The following is a 21308-nucleotide window of genomic DNA, read 5'->3' on the forward strand; positions in this document are numbered from 1 at the left end:
TTCAATTAATTAAGGTTTTTAGTTGAGATAAAATCAAGCCGAAGGTTGTGGGTTCGAATCCCGCTTGTGACACTGACTTTTTTTATCTCAACTAAAAACCGTAATTAATTGAATTATAACAACTGTACCACTTTTGCCGATAAATGTCACACCAATGCTATAAAGCACGACATGGGACTAAGATATGTTACTTGCTATATTTATATAGGCCACAGTAAAGGATAGGATCCGGGTATTTGGTAACTTCCTCTTACTATAGTGAAATTGTCCATTTTTGTAACCATTTCTCTTACATTTTCAAAAATAATGTTTAAATTTTTTTAATTATAAAAAACATTAATAAGGTAAGAAAAAATGCAAGAACTGTAAAAACAGAATTTATGAATATTATTGGAGACACTGTACAAAATATGTATACTATAACTTTATTTATGTTAATCCTTTATAATTAATTAAGGAAAGAAACAGTTTGATAATGTATATTTTACAGTCATGTTACTAATGACAATTAAATTTAAAAAATGAGTAAAAAATTATTTATTAATTAACAATAACTGATAAGGTACAATTAATTTTAAGGTAAAAGAGATAGCTTGTATTTAAGTATAGATTGTTTATAAATAACATTTTGGATTTACAATTCCTTAAACGTTGAAAAAACTGCAGTAACTTTATCTCCAATTGCTGAATGAGCTTCCTCTGTAAAACATATAGACCAATCAATATATTTCTGTTAGATGATAAAAGAAGGTAATGAATTTTTGTACCCAAATGTTGTAGCAGGGAATGCCGGTTGCTGGGTAGGAGAAGCGTTTCCGAATGTAGAATTGAAGCCACCCTGGTTCTGGGCCAGGTTGCCGAACGTGAGCGTGTTTTGACCAGCTAGATTTTCAAAGGTGGATGATTGCTGAGTCGGAGATCCAAACGTTGATTTGGGTGCGGCATCACCGAAAACCTTTTTAGGGCTGCCAAAAGTGGCAGAACTGCCGAAAGTTGGTGCGGTTCCAAATGTGGTCTGCCCGCCGAATATAGACGTTCCGCTTGAGCCGAAAGTTGCTAGCACAAAAATTATAAATAAGTGGTGTACTTGACATTGTTTTTTAAACACTTACGTTGTGATCCAAAACCTGATTGTGAAACGTTTGGTTGTCCAACATTGGAGAAGGCATTAGAAGAACCAAAAAGACCACCAGTCTGACCTTAAAAAATTTATTAATTAATTTAAAAAAATATATCAAAAATTGCACTGTTGTTTGTTTTCATCAAGATAAACTAAAACTTCCAAAACAAATTTACCACTGGAAAATGTAGGTTGTTGAGTTGGTGAGCTAAAAGAACTTCCACCAAATATAGATCCTGAATTTGTTGCAAACTTGTTAGGTCTGAAATAAAAATAAAAATTATAATAAAAACTGTAGACATATTTTAATTTAACTTACGTTGTGGCATTTCCAAAAATGTTTTCTGAGGTCTGCTTGAAAGTAGAAGTCCCTGTAAACATCGAAGAGGCTGTAATAGCTGCATTTTGCCCAAATGCTGGAGCTCCAAAAACATTTGTCGTCGGTGTTGACTTTTGGAAAAAAGGTGTATTAAATGAACTTGTCGTTTGTGGTTGTGCTCCGCCAAAAGGCTGTGGTGACTGAGGCTGGTTCATAAATGCATTTCCAATTGTGGATGGTGTGCTGAAAAATGATGTTGACCCTAATGCTTGTGCTGCACCGAATACAGATGCTGAAGTCGTAACGGCAGTAGCAGGGCTTCCGAATAAAGATGTTGAAGTTGTAACAGTGGTAGCAGGGCTTCCAAATAAAGACGTTGAAGTTGTAACAGCGGTAGCGGGGCTTCCAAATAAAGATGTTGAAGTTGTAACAGCGGTAGCAGGGCTTCCAAATAAAGTTGTTGAAGTTGTAACAGCGGTAACAGGGCTTCCAAATAAAGATGAAGTAGTTGATGGCGTTCCTCCAAAAATGGGTTGGATACTGGAGGTTGTGGTAGTTGACGGTGTACCGAACAAAGGAGTACTAATTGGGGATCCGAATATCGAAGTGGATGTTGTTGCTGGAGATCCAAAAACTGGAGTTGTCATGTTTGACGAGCCAAACACTGATGCACTTGTAGTTGCTGGTGTTCCGCCGAAGATCGAGGGCTGACTCGAAGGAGACGACATATTGAATACTGATTGCTGGCTGACTGATGTGGTGGTTGAACTAGTGGTAGTGACTGGTGATCCAAATGTTATAGAGGAAGTCGTCCCGCCAAACAAAGATGATGCAGTCGAAACAGTTGAAACTGTTGTTGCAGTAGGAAGAGACGATGCAGAAGTACCAAAAATACTACTTCCACCAAAAACATTTGCTGTTGATGAATTGGAGAAAAAAGAAGGAGATGAAAATGAAGTGGAACCAAAAAGGGATGGTGCTGTAGTTGTAGAAGTTGTGGCTGCAGTGCTCAGAATAGGAAATATACTCTTTGTTGTACTAATATTCGTAGTTGAAGTTGTGCCAGTCGTCATCACTGATGATGTTGATGTGACTTTACTTTGTTCTTGGGGCGTTGTCGTAAAAGAAACAACTTGGGTTTCAGTTGTAATTAATGACGGCATTAATGAAACTGAAGTTGGTGCAGTTGACACAGATGTTTCACTAAATGAAATTGGTGAAAATTTTGACTGATCAAAGGACACATCGGAAGCTGCAGGTTTGGCAGTTGGTGCAACATTTGTGGATTTACTGTTTACTGTAGTCTCAGCAGCAGTTGTAAGTTTTGTTGAAGTAGTGCTAGGAGTTGAGGACAAACTAGGAAAACTAAATGCAGATCCTCCCAATGATAATAAAGAGAAGGAAGAATTACTGCCAAAAATACTTGAAGCTTCTGTTGACGGATTGACAACTGAAGTATTTTCAACTCTGGTGGTGGGTGTCGCAAGTGAAGTAGAAGTAGTAGCTGCAGCGACAGACGTTTTAATATTTGTCGATGATTCAGTTTTTGCCGGTGCACCAAGTGAAACCTGAGTGTTCGTTAAAGCAAACTGGGCAAACGGCTGGGATGTAGGTTGACTTGTAGCTGAAGTTGTTGTTGTTGCAGTTGATGAAGTAGGTAATTTAAATGCACTTCCTGAAGCAGAGAGCCAGCTTGAAGTCAGTGAAGAGGAAACATCTTGGGATCCGCCAAAAATTGTAGAATTTGTGAACTGGCTCAAGCTAACCGTCTTGGTTGGTTTTACTGGAGTTGTGTTTGACACTTCTTCATACATGATCACATTACTGACAGGAGAGGCACTTGTTTTAGGAGGAGCCTTTGTAATTTGAACATCGGTTCCAAAAGAATTTTTACCCATTTCAGAAACAGTGAAGGTAGAAGTTGGAAAAGCTGTAGAGATTGCAGCAGTTGAAATAGCAGTAGATTTTGTACTTTCCTTTACAACAGGTACACTCGGCGCTTTTGTCACTGTAGAATAGGCAAATTGTAAACTTGATAAATTACTAGAAGGAGCTGAACTTGTTTTACCACTCAACGTAAACGGGCTTTTACTTGTAATTGGCTTTTGTTGAACAGGCTCTTGCACTGCTGGAGACTCTTCTTTAGTAGGTGTTGTTACTTTTTCGACAATGCTAACTGGACTTAATGGAGATTTATATAATTCTTCATCTTCATCACTGAAACTATACGGCTTAGCTGCCTTAGTACTTATCACTTTATGCGACTTGTGCCACTGTATCAAAATATTCTCCTTAGAAGAGCTCAGATGTTTTTTAGCATTTGCCAAAACTATGTAACGATATGATGTCTCTTTAAAAGACTTACTAGGTGATTTATTATTTATTTTTGTGTGAAGTAATTTATCTGCTAGTATATCTAAATCTGATCCCCTAGAAACAAATTTCTACAATTAATTTCACAATGATACTAAAATTTTAAGCTCAGGCATTACCCAGTTTTAGAATTGTAACTCGGTGAAGAGTACTCTATAACTTGTGGTACTATTGTTTTGTTCCTTAAAACTTGTTTTATTTTGTTTTGGAGTTCACTGACTATATTCTTTTGTACTGCTAGAATATATGTTTGATTTACAATAGCCTCGTAAATTGATTCTAGATTAGGCACATCGATGGTATTTCTAAGAAAATAAAAAAATGTAGATATCGAGATTTTGAATAAAACAGCATTGAAAATAATAGTGTACTTGTTTTTAGACTTGTAGTTTGACCACAGGCTGTCGAGGCTGGCTGTTACTTGTTTCACTTGGGATTCAAAAAAATGCATTTGCTGTTCGATGCTTCTTAAGTGTCTTTTTACTATTGGGTCTAAAGCTTGTGATTCAAGACAGTCTAGATATCTAACAATTAAAATAATCTTATTAATGATACATTATAAAAACAAAACATGAAACAAACCTTTGACTTTTAACTTGTCTGTCTTTTGCCTTGATGTTTTCAACCCAACCGTATATTTCTACAAGGCTGCATCTAAGAACGTTTACTTCAGATGACTGGGTTGAAGTGGTCTCGCTTAAGTCTTTTTCAAATAATTCTAAATCTGCGACTTTATTTGGAATAGATATCAGCACAGATTCATCGCCAGGGGTGAGGTCGAATTTGGCGATTTTCTTTTTGAAATCATTGAATTCATTCTCAACTGATTTACTTTCTTTTATCAATGAATCAACTATCGCCTTTTCTTTCTCTCTTTTCTCTTTTTCCAAAGCTTCAGCACTGGCTTTTTTACTTTCGACCGGGTCTAGAATTTTATTATGGATTTTGAATATTGTAAACAGTACAATAATTGAAAACTAACCTTCTGTTTTTTGTGGCATTGCTTGTGCAGGCTTTGAAACTGATGCCTCTGTATTATTTTCAGGTTGCGTGGGTGTGGGTGCACTCGATGGCTTAAAAAATATCATTTTATGTTTTCAAGTTTTCCAATAAATAAAATTGTTATAACAAAAGAAAAAATACCATAGATTTTGTAGTTGCCACTGTTGTGACAGGCTGTTGGCCAAAGAATCCATAAGAGTTATTTGTATCTATAAAAATTGGAAACTGAGTAAAGACAATTTTCACAAGTTTCTCTTAATAAAACAAATAAATAATATTTTGAATGTGATATGTTATCCCTTGGTTTATTATGATCATCCCACAAATTATTTTAAAAGAGAATATTTAATAAATGAATTTCATTTAATCTCTGCAGATTAGATCAAACCAAATACAGTCTTTCGACCATGGGACTACAAAAATAATTTGTATTATCAAGAGACTTGCAAACTTGCATAATGATTAAAGTAATTATCAAAAGTTTCAATTAACGAGTGTTAGAAGAAAGGAAAAAATCAAATTATTAAGAGTTAATGTGTTTTAAAAATTTAAAAAAAAAAAAAAAAACATTATTTTATTGGGTTGTCTGGAAAATAATACAAGTTTTAATTTTTTACAATTAATTAAGGTTTTTAGTTGAGATAAAAAAGTCAATGGCACGAGCAGGATTCGAACCCACGATCTTCGGCTAGATACGCCGCTGCTCTACCACTTGAGCTATCGTGACCTCGATCCACTCGGACACTAAATTCCCATCTCAACCCCACCTTTTGAATTTTCCCTCCTTTTTGCCATTTTTAAAATGTCGTGTAATCTATTTGATTCTGGCGACAAATGAAATGGCCACGTGAAGGTATACTTCAGGTTACTTAAAGGAGGGAAAATTCAAAAGGTGGGGTTGAGCTGGGAATTTAGTGTCCGAGAGGATCGAGGTCACGAAAGCTCAAGTGGTAGAGCAGTGGCGTATCTAGCCGAAGATCGTGGGTTTGAATCCTGCTTGTGCCATTGACTTTTTTAACTCAACTAAAAACCTTAATTAATTGTAAGATATTAATTGGTCAAGCGGACCACGAAACTAGTGAATTTAACAAGTTTTAATGTTTTCTTTCAATTACCCTCTATATAATAAACTGTTTAAATTTGATGGATAATTCTTTTGTACAAATATCAACTTTTTAAGCCTCTTCCAAAAATAAAAAATCTCTCAACAGCTGATGGAATATCGAGTACCACATCACCCTAATTGAATGAATATGTAAATAGGATTGAATGTTTTACAAATGAACGAAAGGGTTTGGAACTACATGCGTTAAGTGCTGAATTGACCTAGCTGTTGTTTCTTAGCAGGGCAGTATTATGCATTTAAAAAAATAAAACAAATAAATTAATTACAAAAATTGTCCTTTGTCAATGATGAAACAACCACCAAACATAAAAATTAAAGAAAATTCGAAGAATCTTGGGCTGCAAGGAAGTAAATAATACGTGAACATTACAAGTTCAAATTATAAAGAGGAGAAATGGCTCCTTTCAATTTATACAATGCTCTCTCAAAATATTTTGTTTCATTATCTATCACACTAGTGATGAATACTTAATGATTTTAACTCTTCAATAAAAATTCGCGCACCAGTAAAACTTCTCTATTTAAAAATGAATTAACATACCTAAGGCTTTATTTGAGTTTTTCGAAGTATTTAAACCAAATATGGGCACCATCGGTGACGTGGCCACGGGGGCAGCCACACTTGTACCTGTTGCTGTATTTTGCGCCTGGTTAAATAGATTTGGTTTTTGTATTTGATCCGTTTTCTGTGGCACCTGTTGAAATCCTCCAAGAGAACCTTGAAACTGCAACGAGGTGGATTTTGGCACGCTAGTAGTAGGCTGAGGTATTTTCAACTGAACGGGCTGTGACTGTGACGTGCTCTGGAAACCAAACGAAGACTGTTCCATGGGCGATTGTGGGAATTGAAAGGCCATCGATGTTTGCCCTACAGGCGGCTGTGACATTTGAAAATTTCCTGTAGCCTGCCCTGTTGGTAATCTAGTTGCCCCTGTGTTAAAGAGTCTGCAAAAAAGGAAAAATCTATACATTAGAAAATAAAATCCTAATGTTTGTTTAAATATAAAAAAACTATTAAAGACTACGTTGGCATTTCCACATAGCCTAGATCAGCAGTAGTCCCAGTATTGGTCCCAGCTGGTTGAGCATCTGTCCTTTGGGATGTTTCAGGTGCCTGAAATTGTTAAATTCAGTAAAATTTTCTTACTTAATTTATTTTAAAAATAAGGACAAAAATGATTACCTTGTTTACAAAATTATGCAGAGACAAATACTCCTTTTCTGAACATAATTTGGGGGCATCACGTACACTATTTATGCAATGGAAAAGACACAGAACACCAGCATGAGAAAGCATCAAAAGAAGGGGCACTGGGTCAATTGTCTGATTTTCGCCTAATCATAGTTGTCATTGAGATTATAAAAATAAATTCAGAGTTTACTTATTTATTAAAAAGACGGACCGATCGGCACTGGGAACTGGGAACTGAAATCAAACGCCATTCCCACATTGTAAACATCCGAGTGGTCTTCTGTCAATGGCAATTCAGCCCTGTTACCATCATCAATTATCCACTGTGCCCAGGAGTCTCCACTTTGCTTAAGAACAGCTGTCTCCAATGCATTTCCGCACCCCAAAACAATAACACTCCTGAAACATTTATTATGTGAAAATTCATTTAGTGATTTGTTTTATTTGCAGTATTCTAATAGCTAATATTTTATTTATTTTTTTAAATTGTAATTTTTGAATAAGGTTAAAACTGAATTTGTTTATAAGTACCACGGTGGAATATGAATGAAATAATGCTCAGGCCTTTCTGTCAAAGTACCACAGCAGAGATCTTCATAATTGATAAAATGTGGTTGTTGATTCTGCTGAACATTTATTACAATAACAGCTAAAACACAACGAAAACAGTGAAAATATAATAAAAATGAATGTTTCTTCAATCTTACCAGTGTTGCCGGATTGATCCTTATTGTCTTTGTATACTACAATGTACTGTGTGTTGGAAAGCCACCTTATTGAAATAACATCGATGCTTTTCATAGGAAGTGATGGTGTTGGAATTGCCTTCACCACTTTCATATCCGGCATGTATTGCATAATAGATCCACCTTTTGAACCGATGACAATCCTTTTCCCTTTAGGACTCCAGCACAAACACATGGATTGAGAGTTTGCCGGTATGGAATTGATTGTCGGGCCGTTTGCTGTAAATTCACACACCATCGCGGCTCCATCACTAGTCACAATACCAATCATGTTTGCGACACCCGGGTTCCACTGGATGTCAAGAACTTTCACCCCTTGCGTACTGCTAAGGGTTACTTGGAATTTCTTTTCAATCACCTAAATTAAAACCATATTATTGCAATTTCAATAAAATTAAAGCTATTAGTACGTACATCACTTCCAAAAGACTGAGTGCTATAGACGTAAAGAAAGGGACAATCCTGATGAGTGGTTACCACAGCAAGAAACTCTCCATCGCTGTTCACATCTAAATGGGACGGTATGGACTCAAGGGGAACATGACGCCTTGGATAAGTAGCAATTTTTCCTCGTTTGCAAGCGAATTCATTTTTAAAATATAAAATAACAGAATTAGTGTGTATACCTGCAGGAAAAACAAAACTTTAACCAATGTCGATTGTAGCAATTAACGTAATAGTAATCTTACACTGAAAGCCTTGATTATCACCGATGAATACCAGGCCATATTTATTGGATGTTGCGACGAGTCTCAATGGAGTTTTACAATTGGGACCAGACCCGTTTGGAAAAATTTGTAATTGGCATAATAATTTAAATTTAAACTCCTAAAAATTTACAATATAGCATTAGTATATTTGATAATAAAAAGCAATTATTGCAATTAAAATAATAATGATAAAAAGTCGGATTAAATTTTTTACCTAACAACAATAATTGTGAATTAGTTGTAGTTCAGTATAAATAAATTAATTAAAGATGGAAGAAGTTTTAAAGTCATATTAATAACATAAACTGTCAAATTAATTATTAACCTCTTATGAACCTTTTATAATATGTATTTATAATTAATTGGAGTTCACTGATAAAAAGAAGCTAAATACAAAGTGCATTTGAAACTTTTATAGTTCTAAACTAAATCAAGTCAAGTAAATAAGTTAAGTAAAGCCATTGGAAAGTTTTTAAATTGCTAGAAATAGAAAATATTCTGAAATAAAAAATACAGATACAAGTATTTTCTTGATTTGCCATTTTTAAAAATGTTTATTGATCAAAAAATGCAAATAAGCACAAGACAACATATATTTATTTATGAATTAGTTGTAATTTATAGAAATACACATAATCTGAATGCTAAAATAGAAAATAACGGGCTTAGATTCAAACTGGAAGAAATAGGTATCCCAAAATACTTATATGACATCTTAAGCGCCTTCCTATTAAACAGGAAGTTCAAGTTCAAAGTCAATGGCAGCTTCTCTACAGAAAAAGACATCCATCAAGGCACCCCACAAGTATCATTCCTCTCACCAATCCTGTTTAATTTGTTCATGTATGACCTTCCCTTTCCAGTTGGTGTAAACATAGCAGTGCACACACAATTAAACTTCCAATCATGATATCTTAGAGATTCAAAAAGCAGTTCTTTAGAGGATACGTCAAAATATTGTGATAAATGGAAACAGGAGATAAACCCTTCAATGTGTGAAGCAAAAATCTTTGCCCTGCGACGAACATGCGACCCACCGGCCTTACAAATTGATGGAAATTACATCGTCTGGACAGTTCTGTGAAATACCTAGGAGTTCATCTGGACAGAAGGCTATCCTGGCAGTATCACACAAATAAAAAGGCGACTGAAGGATGTGCTCTTATCGGTATTCTATTATAAACCACAAATTCAAGATTAGGCCCAAACTTGCTATGTTATGGGTGGTAATTAGTGACTGTGTGTTGTGTTGGAGATTCAAAAAGCAGTTCTTTAGAGTGGGCACTCTCAACACGACACGCAAGAATGGCACAATTACACAGAAGACAAGCACTTTGAGAACACCTGAAGATGATCTCAATAAAGGTCGAAACGTTGGTACAATAAACAAAATGTTTATCTGAAACCTACATCACACCAGACTGCATCTCACGATTTCTGAATAACTTGCTATGTTAATTTATAAATCTATTATAAGACCCCTAGTCCTTTATGGGTGTGAAATATGGGGAACAGCGTCTTCACCCAAAATTAAGCAGCTGCGAGTATTACAAAACAAAATAGCACAAATGGCAATAAATATCGAGTGGTACGTGAGGAAGATTCGAATGCAGGGCTGCTGGATGCAAACCTGGACCTTTACCTTACAGTTATGAGCACTGTGTAAGCACCTGAACCATGCAACTTATGATGCGCCCATGTAACAAGTTTAAAACACCTCAGGTGCATCTAGTTGTAGATCCAGGCCCACAAATGAGAAAGCTGCCCATTTCTTGGCTAGTTGGTCAACTTGTTTGTTTCTTTCTATAAATATGACTTCTTCTCACTGCCTTTGATACGCTGCAGAAGTAACTAGGGAGATAAATATGGCGCAGCATGAGGAGCAGTGGGCGAATGTTGATGATTCAGCAGGAAGGTGCAAGGTCGCAAACGGGTCCAAGTCCTTCACAAAGACCTCTTTCTCACAATAGAGCTCAGGAGAGAGACTTTCAAGACCTGCCTGTCTGTTCTCTTTCTCTCTTGCACATTCATTCCCTCTCTCTCTAGTAAATTCTTAATGATAAACAACAAGTTAATACAATTTCTTTTCAACGTACACATTTATTTGAAAAGATTAAGTCTTTTAAGCCCAATGCGTCACCAAGTAGAAAGAAATATATGAATAATTAGTGCTTAAATTTGGATAGTACTGAGGCTTAAATGCAACGAATTTTAAACTTCTTGCACTTTAAAAGTAGTGTTCTCACAACTCTGGATGGTAAAGACACAGAACGGACGAACACAGTAATGACCAGTACTGATTAAAACACTGACAAAAGATGCAAGAGTGATTTCAATCAAAATTGTTCAAACTGGGTGAGAGAAATTTATTATTATTAATGTATTTTTTTTACCTCGAGTGCGTTTATATGTGAAGGTGGATTTTCCATCTTTTCCCAATTGAAAAACGATTCTTAATTAAAATATAATGCGTGTAAAACAGTGAAATGGTTTAGAAGTTTCATGAAATCAAGTCGTTCAACAATAGCCAGCACATGAAACCTCCTTTGTACTGCGAAATAGCCGCGCCGTGCTTATTTACAGTGTAACCAACGCTTTTAACCGTTAATGACAACTTTACTCATGAAATAAATTAAATTCGCTTGATAATTAATAAAAAAATAATTTTTTATTAAGTCGAATTAAGGATTAAAAATTGCGAAATTAAGGATTACTGTTTTATTCCATTGAGTTTATATATATTCTTATCATATAAATATAACAGTCGTGAGGTTATTTTCAAATTGCGTCTGAAGGGATGTTTTTGAATTGATAACTGATCAACAGTTAAATATAGTTGATTCTTTTTCAACATAATTATAAATTTGTTATAATTGAAAAAAAAAAAAAAAAACAATTAATTAAAAATGAATGTGTTCGACGCGCTGCCAGTTTCGTTCGGTTCGTCAAAAACGGAAAAAGATCCAAATTCGTACAAGAACAGGAACAGAGACAATGTTTGGCAAGTGGTTGAGAACGGTTTTTCAAAATGTTTCGAGTTTTCGAACAAAAGGCCTTCCACATTTCCAAGCCAGGATGGGCTCTTCACGCATGGAAAATGGGAGGTGAGTTTTAAAAACTTTGACAAAAACAGTACTTAATAACATAACAAAGCTAATTGGCAATATACTGTAAAATCTACCTATTAATTAAAAAAACACATGTAAATCATGCTTTAATTCCTGTAATTTATGCCTGTAGTTGACTACAGATCAACTGAATAAGAACAAACTGACCATGGTATTGAGGGAAGATCATACTGATTATGTTGAGATATTTACTAATTGCCAAAACCATTTCTTAATGAATTAGGTTGTAAAATAATTTTGTTGATTTTTAAATAATTCAATTTTATCCTTCATGTGTTTTATGTTTATGAGCTGGTTGTTACTGCGTTGAGCCCTGAAGAGGGGAGCTAGATTTGCCTCGAAATGATTCGGCATCAATAAATAAATTGGTTGCAGCAGTTCGCTATTATTTGTCTGAATCTAACTCAAAATGTTCAAAAGAAAAGAGTATTTAAGTCCATAACAAATCATGCTTTGATTCCTATCATTTTTGCATTTAGTTTACTACTGCTCAACGTAATAAGAACAATCAGTCAAGGATAATCATGGAAGATCATAATGATCATGTTCACATATTTGCTAAACGCCAAAACCATTTCGTAACATATTATGTTGTAAAATAATTTTGTAGATATTTGATTTTTCAATAATTCAATTTTATTACTCCAACGAGCCCTGAAGAGGTGAGCCAGGTTACCCCAGAAAAAGGTCGGCATTAATAAATAAATTGGTTGAAACAGTTTGCTATTATTTGTCCGAATCTATCTACAAATTTTGGGGAAAAAAACAGTATTTAATTCCTAAACAAATCATACATTGATTCCTATCAATTTTGCATTTACTTTACTACTGCTCGACATAATAAGAACTATCAGACCAGGTCAATCAGGGAAGATCATACTGATTATATTCAGCACAGTTCGCTATTATTTGACTGAATCTAACTCAAAATTAAAACAAAACAAAAAACAGAATTTAATTACAAACAAATCATGCTTTGTTTCCTATAATTTTTTTCTTATAGTTGCCTACTGCTCAACTTAATAAGAGCAATCAGTCCAGGGTAATCAGGGAAGATCACACTGATTATGCTCAGATATTTGCCAATCGCCAAAATCATTTCATAACACATTATGTTGTAAAATAATTTTGTAGATTTTTCAATAATTCAATTTTATTACTCCAACAAACCCTGAAGAGGCGAGCCAGATTGGCCTCAAAATAGATTGGTATCAATAAATATATTACTTAAAACAGTTTGCTATTATTTGTCTGAATCTATCTAAAAATATTAAAAAAAAAAATAATAAAAGAAAATAAACAGTATTTAATTACATAACAAATCATGCTTTGATTCCTAAAATTTTTGCTTGTAATTGACTACTGTTTATTGATAATAAAATTGGTTAAATCAGTTCGCTATTATTTGTCCAAATCTATCTTAAAATTTTACAAAACAGCCTTTAATTCCATAACAAATCATAAATCGATTCCTATTAATTTTGCATTTACTTTACTTCTGCTCAACATAATGACCAAGTCAATCAGGGAAGATCATACTGATTATATTCAGCACAGTTCGCTATTATTTGTCTGAATCTAACTCATAATTTTGAAAACAAAACAAAACAAAATAAACAATATTTAATTACAAACAAATCATGCTTTGTTTCCTATAATTTTTTCTTATACTTGCCTACTGCTCAACTTAATAAGAGCAATCAGTCCAGGGTAATCAGGGAAGATCATACTGATTATTCTCAGATATTTGCTAAATGCCAAAACCATTTCATAACATATTACGTTGTAAAATAATTTTGTAGATTTTTCAATAGATTGGTGGCCTCAAAATAGATTGGTATCAATAAATAAATACTTAAAACAGTTCGCTATTATTTGTCTGAATCTATCACAAAAAATAAAAAAAATTAAAAAATAAACAGTATTTAATTACATAACAAATCATACTTTGATTCCTAAAATTTTTGCTTCTAGTTGACTACTTTTATCGATAATAAAATTGGTTAAATCAGTTTGCTATTATTTGTCCAAATCTATCTCAAAATTTTACACAACAGCATTTAATTCCATAACAAACCATGTTTTGATTCCTATCATTTTTGCCTAGAGCTGACTCTGATCAACTTAATAAGAACAATCAGACCAGGATAATCATGGAAGATCATACTGATATCAGTATGTATCTATATGTATGTACATATTGTTTTCCTGCATTGAAAAATACTGAAATATGTGTAGATAAGTTCATACATAATATTGACGAAAAGCACACAAGATAAGAAAGTGTGAAAATTCTTCGAAGCCTGAAATTTGAGGTGTTTCCTGTTATCTGTAGTGACGTTTTGTATGTATCCTTGTGGATAAGGAGTCTACTGTATATGTACATTATTTTTTAATTTCTAGGCATTGAATACTACATTGAATACATTATATGGTTTTTGTTGATCATTAAAGTTTATAGTTGCAAATTAATCACAGTTAAAGTATTTATAAGTACAAGTATTAAATATTTGCTAGGCACAAAACCATTCCATAATGTTCATTCATGTTGTTAGTTAATCTCTTCTAATGAGAACCAGGATGGATGGTCAAACTGCTCAAAGCAGTAAAAATTTGAAACTTAACATTATGTTGTTCACTCACCACACGTTGAATATTTTCTACATAATTGTTAACATTTTATGCAATCTGATGAAGTTTGTAGTTATGATACAATCTGTTGTACAATTGCAATGAATATTACGATGGTAATATTTTATTGACAAGTTCTGTTAAATCAACTGGAGGGAAATTGCAACAGGTTGAAACGCTGCAGAAACTCAAAGAAGAGTTAAATGGAGTCAAGTCAAAGCTGAATAGCTACAATCTTGCTGACTGGCACGATCATACCAGAAAGAATAACTATGCCGGAACGGTTATGAGATCATTGAGGAAGTTCCAACCTGAATTTCTCACACAGGTAGCACTTTACCTTAAACTTTTATCACTGTTTTATTTCAACTTTATTCATTTTAAGGCCTGGTGCAAATTTTACGAGGTAGTGAGCAGGTATAAATTGATTCCTAAACAATGTTTGAAGAAAAAACTTCTGAACAGCGTTCACCTCTGTGAGGCCCCTGGAGCTTTTATCGCTTCGTTGAATCATTTTCTTAAACTGAACCACCCTGAAATAGAGGTTCGCTACCCCACATGCATTTTAGTGAGATAATTTAATTTAAGAACATTTCAGTGGAAATGGTTTGCAACTACTCTTAATCCATATTATGAAGGCAATGATCTCCAGCATATGGTTAACGATGACCGCTTTATAATCAATACACTTGAAAATTGGTGGTTTGGTAATGATGAAACAGGAAATGTCTACGGTGACAATTATTTAAGCAGTCTTATAGAAAAGACAAAATTTCTTCATCCTGTGTACTTGGTAAGTTAAAAAAAGAAATATATATATAAACCTTCATCATATCGTTTTCTTCAAGTAGTTTTAATTTTAGGTTACTGCTGATGGCAGCATTGATTGTCTCAGTGATCCAGCAGAACAAGAGAAAAAAGTTGTACACCTTCATTTTACTGAAACAGTCTGTGCTCTGAACATTCTTGAAAGAGGTAGTGAAAATATACTTCTTTGGTGTTACACTGTATAATTTTTTTATTTTATTTTATTTATTTTATTTTTATTTTTTATTTATGTGTAGAGATTAGTGACCGTTAATCGATAGTTATTCAGATATCGTGAGATGCAGTCGGGTACGATATCTGAATAACTTTTTATTTTATTTTTTTTATTTATTTTTTTTTTGTAGGAGGAAGTTTTCTGCTAAAAACATTTACAATGTTTGAGTGTGATACTGTCTGCTTGATGTACCTTCTCAGATGTTGCTTCACGCACATAAACGTTTTCAAGCCTGTCACAAGCAAGGAGGGAAATTCAGAAGTTTACGTTGTTTGTTTGGGTTACAAAGGAAAGGACCATGTGCCTGTTTTGGAAAAGTTAAATGTCTACTATTACAAAGAAATGAAAGAAGCATTATTTTCAAGGAACGATATACCCGATTTCTTCATACAAGAAATAATAAATTGTGCTACAAAATTTAAGTTAATCCAAGTAAGATTTTAGAAAAATAAATGTCGTCATTTAAAACTTTATAATGAAATATGTGTATTAAAATTGTTACCTCATGTTTTTTAAAAATTATAATTTTTTCTTCTTTCTTTCTGTTTAGACCTCAGTTATAGAAAGAAACATTGAGACATACAAACATCAACACAAGAGGAAAAGGAGTCGTCTACAGTTGATGGACATCAGAGACAGTACTGCTAATCTATTCATCGAGAAGTACAAAATAAGACCAATTAGTCCTAAAGATTTTGTTGTTCACGATCAGGATGTGAGTGAGACTGACTCAATATATTTATATGCCTTTCATTCCAAAAGAAATTTTACTTTAAGGCTGATGCAATTTGCCTGAACCTATTTCCAAGAGATGAAAGCGGGACTTTCCTCGAGAGGAAGATGTTCAAACAACTTGACACGAAAGCCATGTTGGACTTTTACAAGGGGAAATTGGACCTCGTTGAGACCGACTGGGACGTTGAAGATATTTTTTGGTTCACTTTTAGTCCAAATTCTAAAATAAAACTAAATTTGAAATTTGGCAAACCAATTGAAAAAGTCAGGACTTCAAAATTTTGCAAAGGAAATCTTCTCGCTATATACACCGAATTGGTGAAATTATGTCTGGAGACTGGGGTAAAAATAGATATCCCAGACCAGTTAGAGTGTGTAATTTAATTATCTTTGAATTATGTTGCGATTTTACTCATTTCATTCTTGTTTTTATGCTGATGTTTTTTTTCTAATTTCATTTTCAGTCTTGACAAGTTTATCTGCAAAAATGCCATTGACACAAATGACTTTTCATGGACCGAAAACTATAATGAATGTCAGAAATGTTTTTTTGAAAAGTTTATGAGTGCCTGTGAAAAATTAGAAGTTGGAGATGATTTAATTTTGAAGGGATTTCCATTGTTGACACAGTTTAACGTCGGTGTCATCTTTATCCTTGGTCATTTATTTGAAAAGGTAAACTCGTTAATACACCTTCCTTAATGAATGTGAAATGAATCAGATTTTCATGTTTCGTTCAGGTTGGTTTTGTGAACCCTAGCGTTTCACCTTATTCAATAATTTTGAAAGGGCTCAAGGATTCAGATTTGAAATCACTAATCAGCAGTATTTCATCAAGTATGTGTGATCGTAAGACTGACGGCCTTGTTTCGTTGGTACACATTACATATCTATGCGGTAAATATTTAAATTTTATAAAGGAACTTTTTATATGTATTTTATAATTGTTCTTTTTATAGAGTCAGAGATCCTCAGATGTGTCACTTGGATTAACCAGATAACATTGAAATTTCTTTCCTTAATTATGCTAAAAAAATTGAAGGAAACAAGACAAACATGACTGATTGTATGTACGTAGGTTATAAATGCAAGAACTGAAATAATGTACATAAGGTTAATATTCATTTGCTGTATTCATAATGAAAAAAAAACACAAAAGGTCAGTGGATTGTAAATAAAATACATATAAGTACATGTTTATATTTTAAAAACAAAACAATTTTCCTAAAATGTTATTCCAAAGGTAACGTACAAACATCAAAATTACTTCTGGCATTATTCTTCTATATATCCCGTACAAAAAATAATAGATTTTTTTTATAGTTTTAAATAGATTTCATGAAAAAACGGACGTTTCTTTTCTAGAATCACACTTTTCTCAGTCGACCCTCCCCATAAATGAAACAAAATCCATAAAATGGTTTTACATTTAACAAATCATATATTAAATGACAGATGCAAAAAGCAGAAGGCCTCTAATTCTGATTTTGAAAAATTAAGTGGAGATATAAAAATTTTTGTCTCTGAAATGAAAAATATAAAAATATCTCTAATTTTACGTCTAAAGGAAAAGCGCTGTCATTTCTGAATGTCATTCCTTTGATTATTACTTTTTTTTAAAAGTGTTTTTTCATAAAATAACGTTTTGCTTTGAATTAAATTAGATCTATGCACCTTTTTTCCTTGACGACTAGGTAAAACATTCCTTATTGCATGTTTGCAATTGCATTATAAATTTTATAAATATTGTTGATTTAGAATAGACATACATAAGAATACTATACACATTATAAAAATCTATATAAAATGTATGTTTTTGTCATAACAATTTCTATGGGCTATTTACAATGTAACACTTAGCTAAATTTCACAAATTAAACTATACCAGCTCTTTTATTATTTTATTTACATTAAATATGTGAAAATATAAAAGTTAAAATCCTATAGACAGAGTATTACAAGTTGGTATGATTGGAAAAAAATTTGGCCTTTTCTTTGCAGAATTTTTTTCGGCTATATTTTACAAACATATATATTAATTTTCAATCTATAAATTGAAATGTACAATGGGCAAATAGAATAATTTTAAACTTGTAAGTTGTGGTATAATAAATTTATTATTGTTATAATTTGTTTTCTGAAAAATGCCAATTTTATTTTCAGTCCTGCCACCTACTTATATCCATTTTTAAGTAATAAATAAATAATAAATATCTAAAATATACAGTAAACCATTTATTGTATTTACAGACATTTAATTAATACTACAGGAATAAATAATGTGATACATTTTATCAATAGAAAATTTACATTATTTATAAATTGAGATGGCACTCATTTAGAAATAGTAAATAGTTTTCTTTTTAAAAAATAATATAAATTTTGGCAGTTTAAATTTGTTTATAATGTTTCGAAGCACCACAATTCCTTCTTTGCAAAAAATTGATTTTTATTATCCGTAATTAATTGGCAGTGAGAATATTCAGTTTTTAGAAATGAAAAAAATATATAATTTTTTTCTTGAAGTGAGGTAAGTTACTAATCTCTATACATTTATTATCTTTGGCATATTTTATTACTATTTAAAAAAAATGATAATATTCATCACAATGAAATGGTGATAGTGGGACAAGTTACTGTCTTTAAACTGATGCCTCATCAATAACTGTGATTACTCTATTTGGGCCCGGTATCAGGCGCCATTTTCCTTTTGGGTTTTCTTCTTCAGTTTGCCTCGCAAGAGACCACCTCCTGCCTTTACGGTCCATTATAACGGGCATTTCTGCAATGAGGTTGTTTTCAAATTCACTGAGCATCAGGTAGTTTTCAACTTTGTTGCATGACGTTATGCAGTCCCCGATGTAGTCGAGGTCATCAAGGATGTTGTCCGGAAGGTCCATGTCCGCAATGCCTTCTTCAGATATACAGGTGAGCTCCGGTTTGTCCGCAGCTTGTGCTGGTGGCTCGACTACTACCAATTCTTCTGGCTCGACTGAAAACGAAGGTTTTCTACGCTGTGGGCAGGATTCTGATTCACACAATTTCTTTTCACCGCTTTCATTATGCTTGTGCCTCGACAACCTCCTCTTATGACAATCAATTAAAAATAAAGCAAGAGTACCAAGGAAAATGCAAGAAGCGCTGAAATAATAGCCTGATTTTCCTCCCCAAGTGACATTGATATAACCTAGAAAAAAAAATTAATCTTTTCAAATTATTGTTCAAATTTTAGGAGTGAAATAAATACCAGTTATCGGTACGCCAAGAGCTATTGGGATAGCCTGTGAACACTGCACGAAACCCCATGTTCTAGCAAAATTTCTTGCTCTCACCCTCTCGTACGTGTACATCTTGAGCGAGTAGTTGTACCCACCACAAAAGATCCCGTAGATCCATGTGAAAAGTACGTACCCTTGGTGGTTGTTGTTAAGCGATGTCAGTGCGAATATTGCTATACCACACATGAACACAGACACCTGACAGAGGTACTGCCTTGCGATCCTACATTCGGCAGTATTATGGAGAACAAGCATCCCAAATATAAAGCATCCCAAAGCCCAAGCGAGACCCAAATATGTTTGAAAAAGGAGGACAGAATCGCCCAACCCATCTTCTTCTGCATGGTGAGCCTGAAAATAATGTCAAATGATTTATTTAATCAAACCATTTGTTTATTAAAAAAGAAAATAATGAATTGAATTATATAATTGTTTCTTATTATTTTAAGTAAAATATTGGTTATTTACATTTATCTTATTTTTTAAAATCTATTTTTAAGTTTTAGTTTAGATATGTGACCTTGTTAAAAATTCATTTTGCTGTAATTATTTTTATCTCTTTACATTGAAAGATAAATGGCCATGTGGCACTATGCCCTTACCAAATAAAAAATTGGGGTGTTCAGCCCGAATGCGCTGATTCCTGTTGAAACAAGGAGTATTCTCACTGTTTTGCTTCTTAGGGTTGTCAAATCAAAAAAAGGTGGTCCATCGTCGACTTTATTTTTGTCTTTAATTTTCCTCTTTTGGTTTTTCAGGTGGAGGATGGCTCGCCTCTGCGGATGGTAGAGAGAGGCCGATCTGTAGAAAGTGCCGAGGAAGAAGGTCATAAACACAACGACTGTGACCAATTGTAATCCCAGCCTCCACCCGATAGCGCTGGAATTAAAAATGGAAATTATTCGACTTCTAGACAAACGGATATGAAGCGGCAATATACCTAATAGCACTTTTCATAAAAATTGACATAACAGCTATACCAAGGCCACTCCCAGAAACTATAAATATTTCTACTAATTCTCTTCTCCTTTTAAAATATTGAGCTACCATCAGGGTAGAACAGTCTCTTGTCATACTAACACCTATACCTGGAACAGTAATGCTCTTGAGTACCGAAGAATTTTTAACGAGAAGTTTCAAGTTACCTAAAACTCCTCCATAACTAATAAACAATTGATGGAACTGTGATGCAAAAGATGTAAAGAGGCAGCCAAGGGCTGTGACAAGTCCTCCCATGACAGCTGTGAGTCTTGTTGATTTCCTCCGGCAGAAAGCTATCGTCACCGGTGAGACAAAAAGTGCCACAGCTGTAGACATAGCACCGAGCCATGCTGAAACAAAAAGACCCAAGTTCAATTAAACAATAACAAGTAATACTATTTACATTTCTCCAAACCATATAAATCTAATAATGGGATTTTAATGATGACGGCTTGAAACCAACTTCTAATGGATGAAAATAATTGACAAACATATATAAAAAATGTTATTAGGTTTCGTGGTCCACATGACCAAATTAATTCTTTTCAATTATATATATAATTAATAATTATATATTATATATATAAAAATAAAAGAAGACAAACACTTTGAGCCCTGAAGATGATCTCAATAAAAGATCGAAACGTTGGCACGATAAAGAAAATTTTTTCTGAAACCTACATCACACCAGACCGCATCTCACGATATCTGAATAACTATTGATTAACGGTCACTAATCTCTACACATATAAATTTATGTATATTAGTAATATTAAATTAATACATACTTCCTTAGTGGTCATAATTTGCCAAATTAATTATTTCAATTAATTATTCTTTTCAATTAATTATAATTTATTAATTCTTTTAATAAGCAACAACCTTCCAACTTGGCTGCCCGAGCAGAAAAAAAAGGTTGTTTCTC

At 33.5% G+C, this 21308-nt stretch overlaps 3 protein-coding genes across 5 annotated transcripts; 1 reads left to right on the top strand and 2 right to left on the bottom strand.

Moving 5' to 3' along the window:
- Positions 1-580: 580 nt before the first annotated feature.
- Positions 581-11146, bottom strand: LOC106662838 (nuclear pore complex protein Nup214-like). The gene is made up of 19 exons (XM_014387227.2): positions 10982-11146; positions 8568-8706; positions 8293-8504; positions 7840-8236; positions 7664-7781; positions 7344-7531; positions 7124-7275; positions 6966-7054; positions 6482-6885; positions 4956-5023; positions 4795-4885; positions 4395-4737; positions 4184-4336; positions 3932-4117; positions 1440-3869; positions 1297-1382; positions 1113-1199; positions 768-1056; positions 581-699 (listed from the first exon to the last, which is right to left on the bottom strand). The coding sequence occupies exons 1-19, from the start codon at positions 11015-11017 to the stop codon at positions 672-674; spliced, it is 5496 nt and encodes a 1831-aa protein (XP_014242713.1). The 5' UTR covers positions 11018-11146; the 3' UTR covers positions 581-671.
- Positions 11147-11360: 214 nt separating this feature from the next.
- LOC106662807 (cap-specific mRNA (nucleoside-2'-O-)-methyltransferase 2) lies at positions 11361-17275 on the top strand. Of its 2 annotated transcripts, none has more exons than XM_014387167.2 (11): positions 11361-11692; positions 14517-14675; positions 14733-14891; positions 14946-15140; positions 15211-15322; positions 15520-15821; positions 15940-16104; positions 16152-16495; positions 16589-16799; positions 16865-17021; positions 17084-17275. In XM_014387167.2, the coding sequence occupies exons 1-11, from the start codon at positions 11495-11497 to the stop codon at positions 17182-17184; spliced, it is 2103 nt and encodes a 700-aa protein (XP_014242653.1). In that variant the 5' UTR covers positions 11361-11494; the 3' UTR covers positions 17185-17275. The 2 variants fall into 2 exon arrangements, with proteins under 2 accessions (XP_014242653.1, XP_014242654.1); XM_014387168.2 differs by having other exon boundaries at positions 16167-16495.
- Positions 17276-18384: 1109 nt separating this feature from the next.
- LOC106662695 (monocarboxylate transporter 10-like) lies at positions 18385-20922 on the bottom strand. Of its 2 annotated transcripts, XM_024228809.1 has the most exons (5): positions 20548-20921; positions 20343-20490; positions 20005-20281; positions 19372-19753; positions 18385-19311 (listed from the first exon to the last, which is right to left on the bottom strand). In XM_024228809.1, the coding sequence occupies exons 1-5, from the start codon at positions 20717-20719 to the stop codon at positions 18767-18769; spliced, it is 1524 nt and encodes a 507-aa protein (XP_024084577.1). In that variant the 5' UTR covers positions 20720-20921; the 3' UTR covers positions 18385-18766. The 2 variants fall into 2 exon arrangements, with proteins under 2 accessions (XP_024084577.1, XP_024084576.1); XM_024228808.1 differs by having other exon boundaries at positions 20343-20922.
- Positions 20923-21308: the final 386 nt, after the last annotated feature.

This window comes from Cimex lectularius, unplaced genomic scaffold (assembly GCF_000648675.2).
Source record: "Cimex lectularius strain Harlan isolate CLEC.00 unplaced genomic scaffold, Clec_2.1 scaffold256, whole genome shotgun sequence".
NCBI classification, from domain to species: Eukaryota; Metazoa; Arthropoda; class Insecta; order Hemiptera; family Cimicidae; genus Cimex; species Cimex lectularius.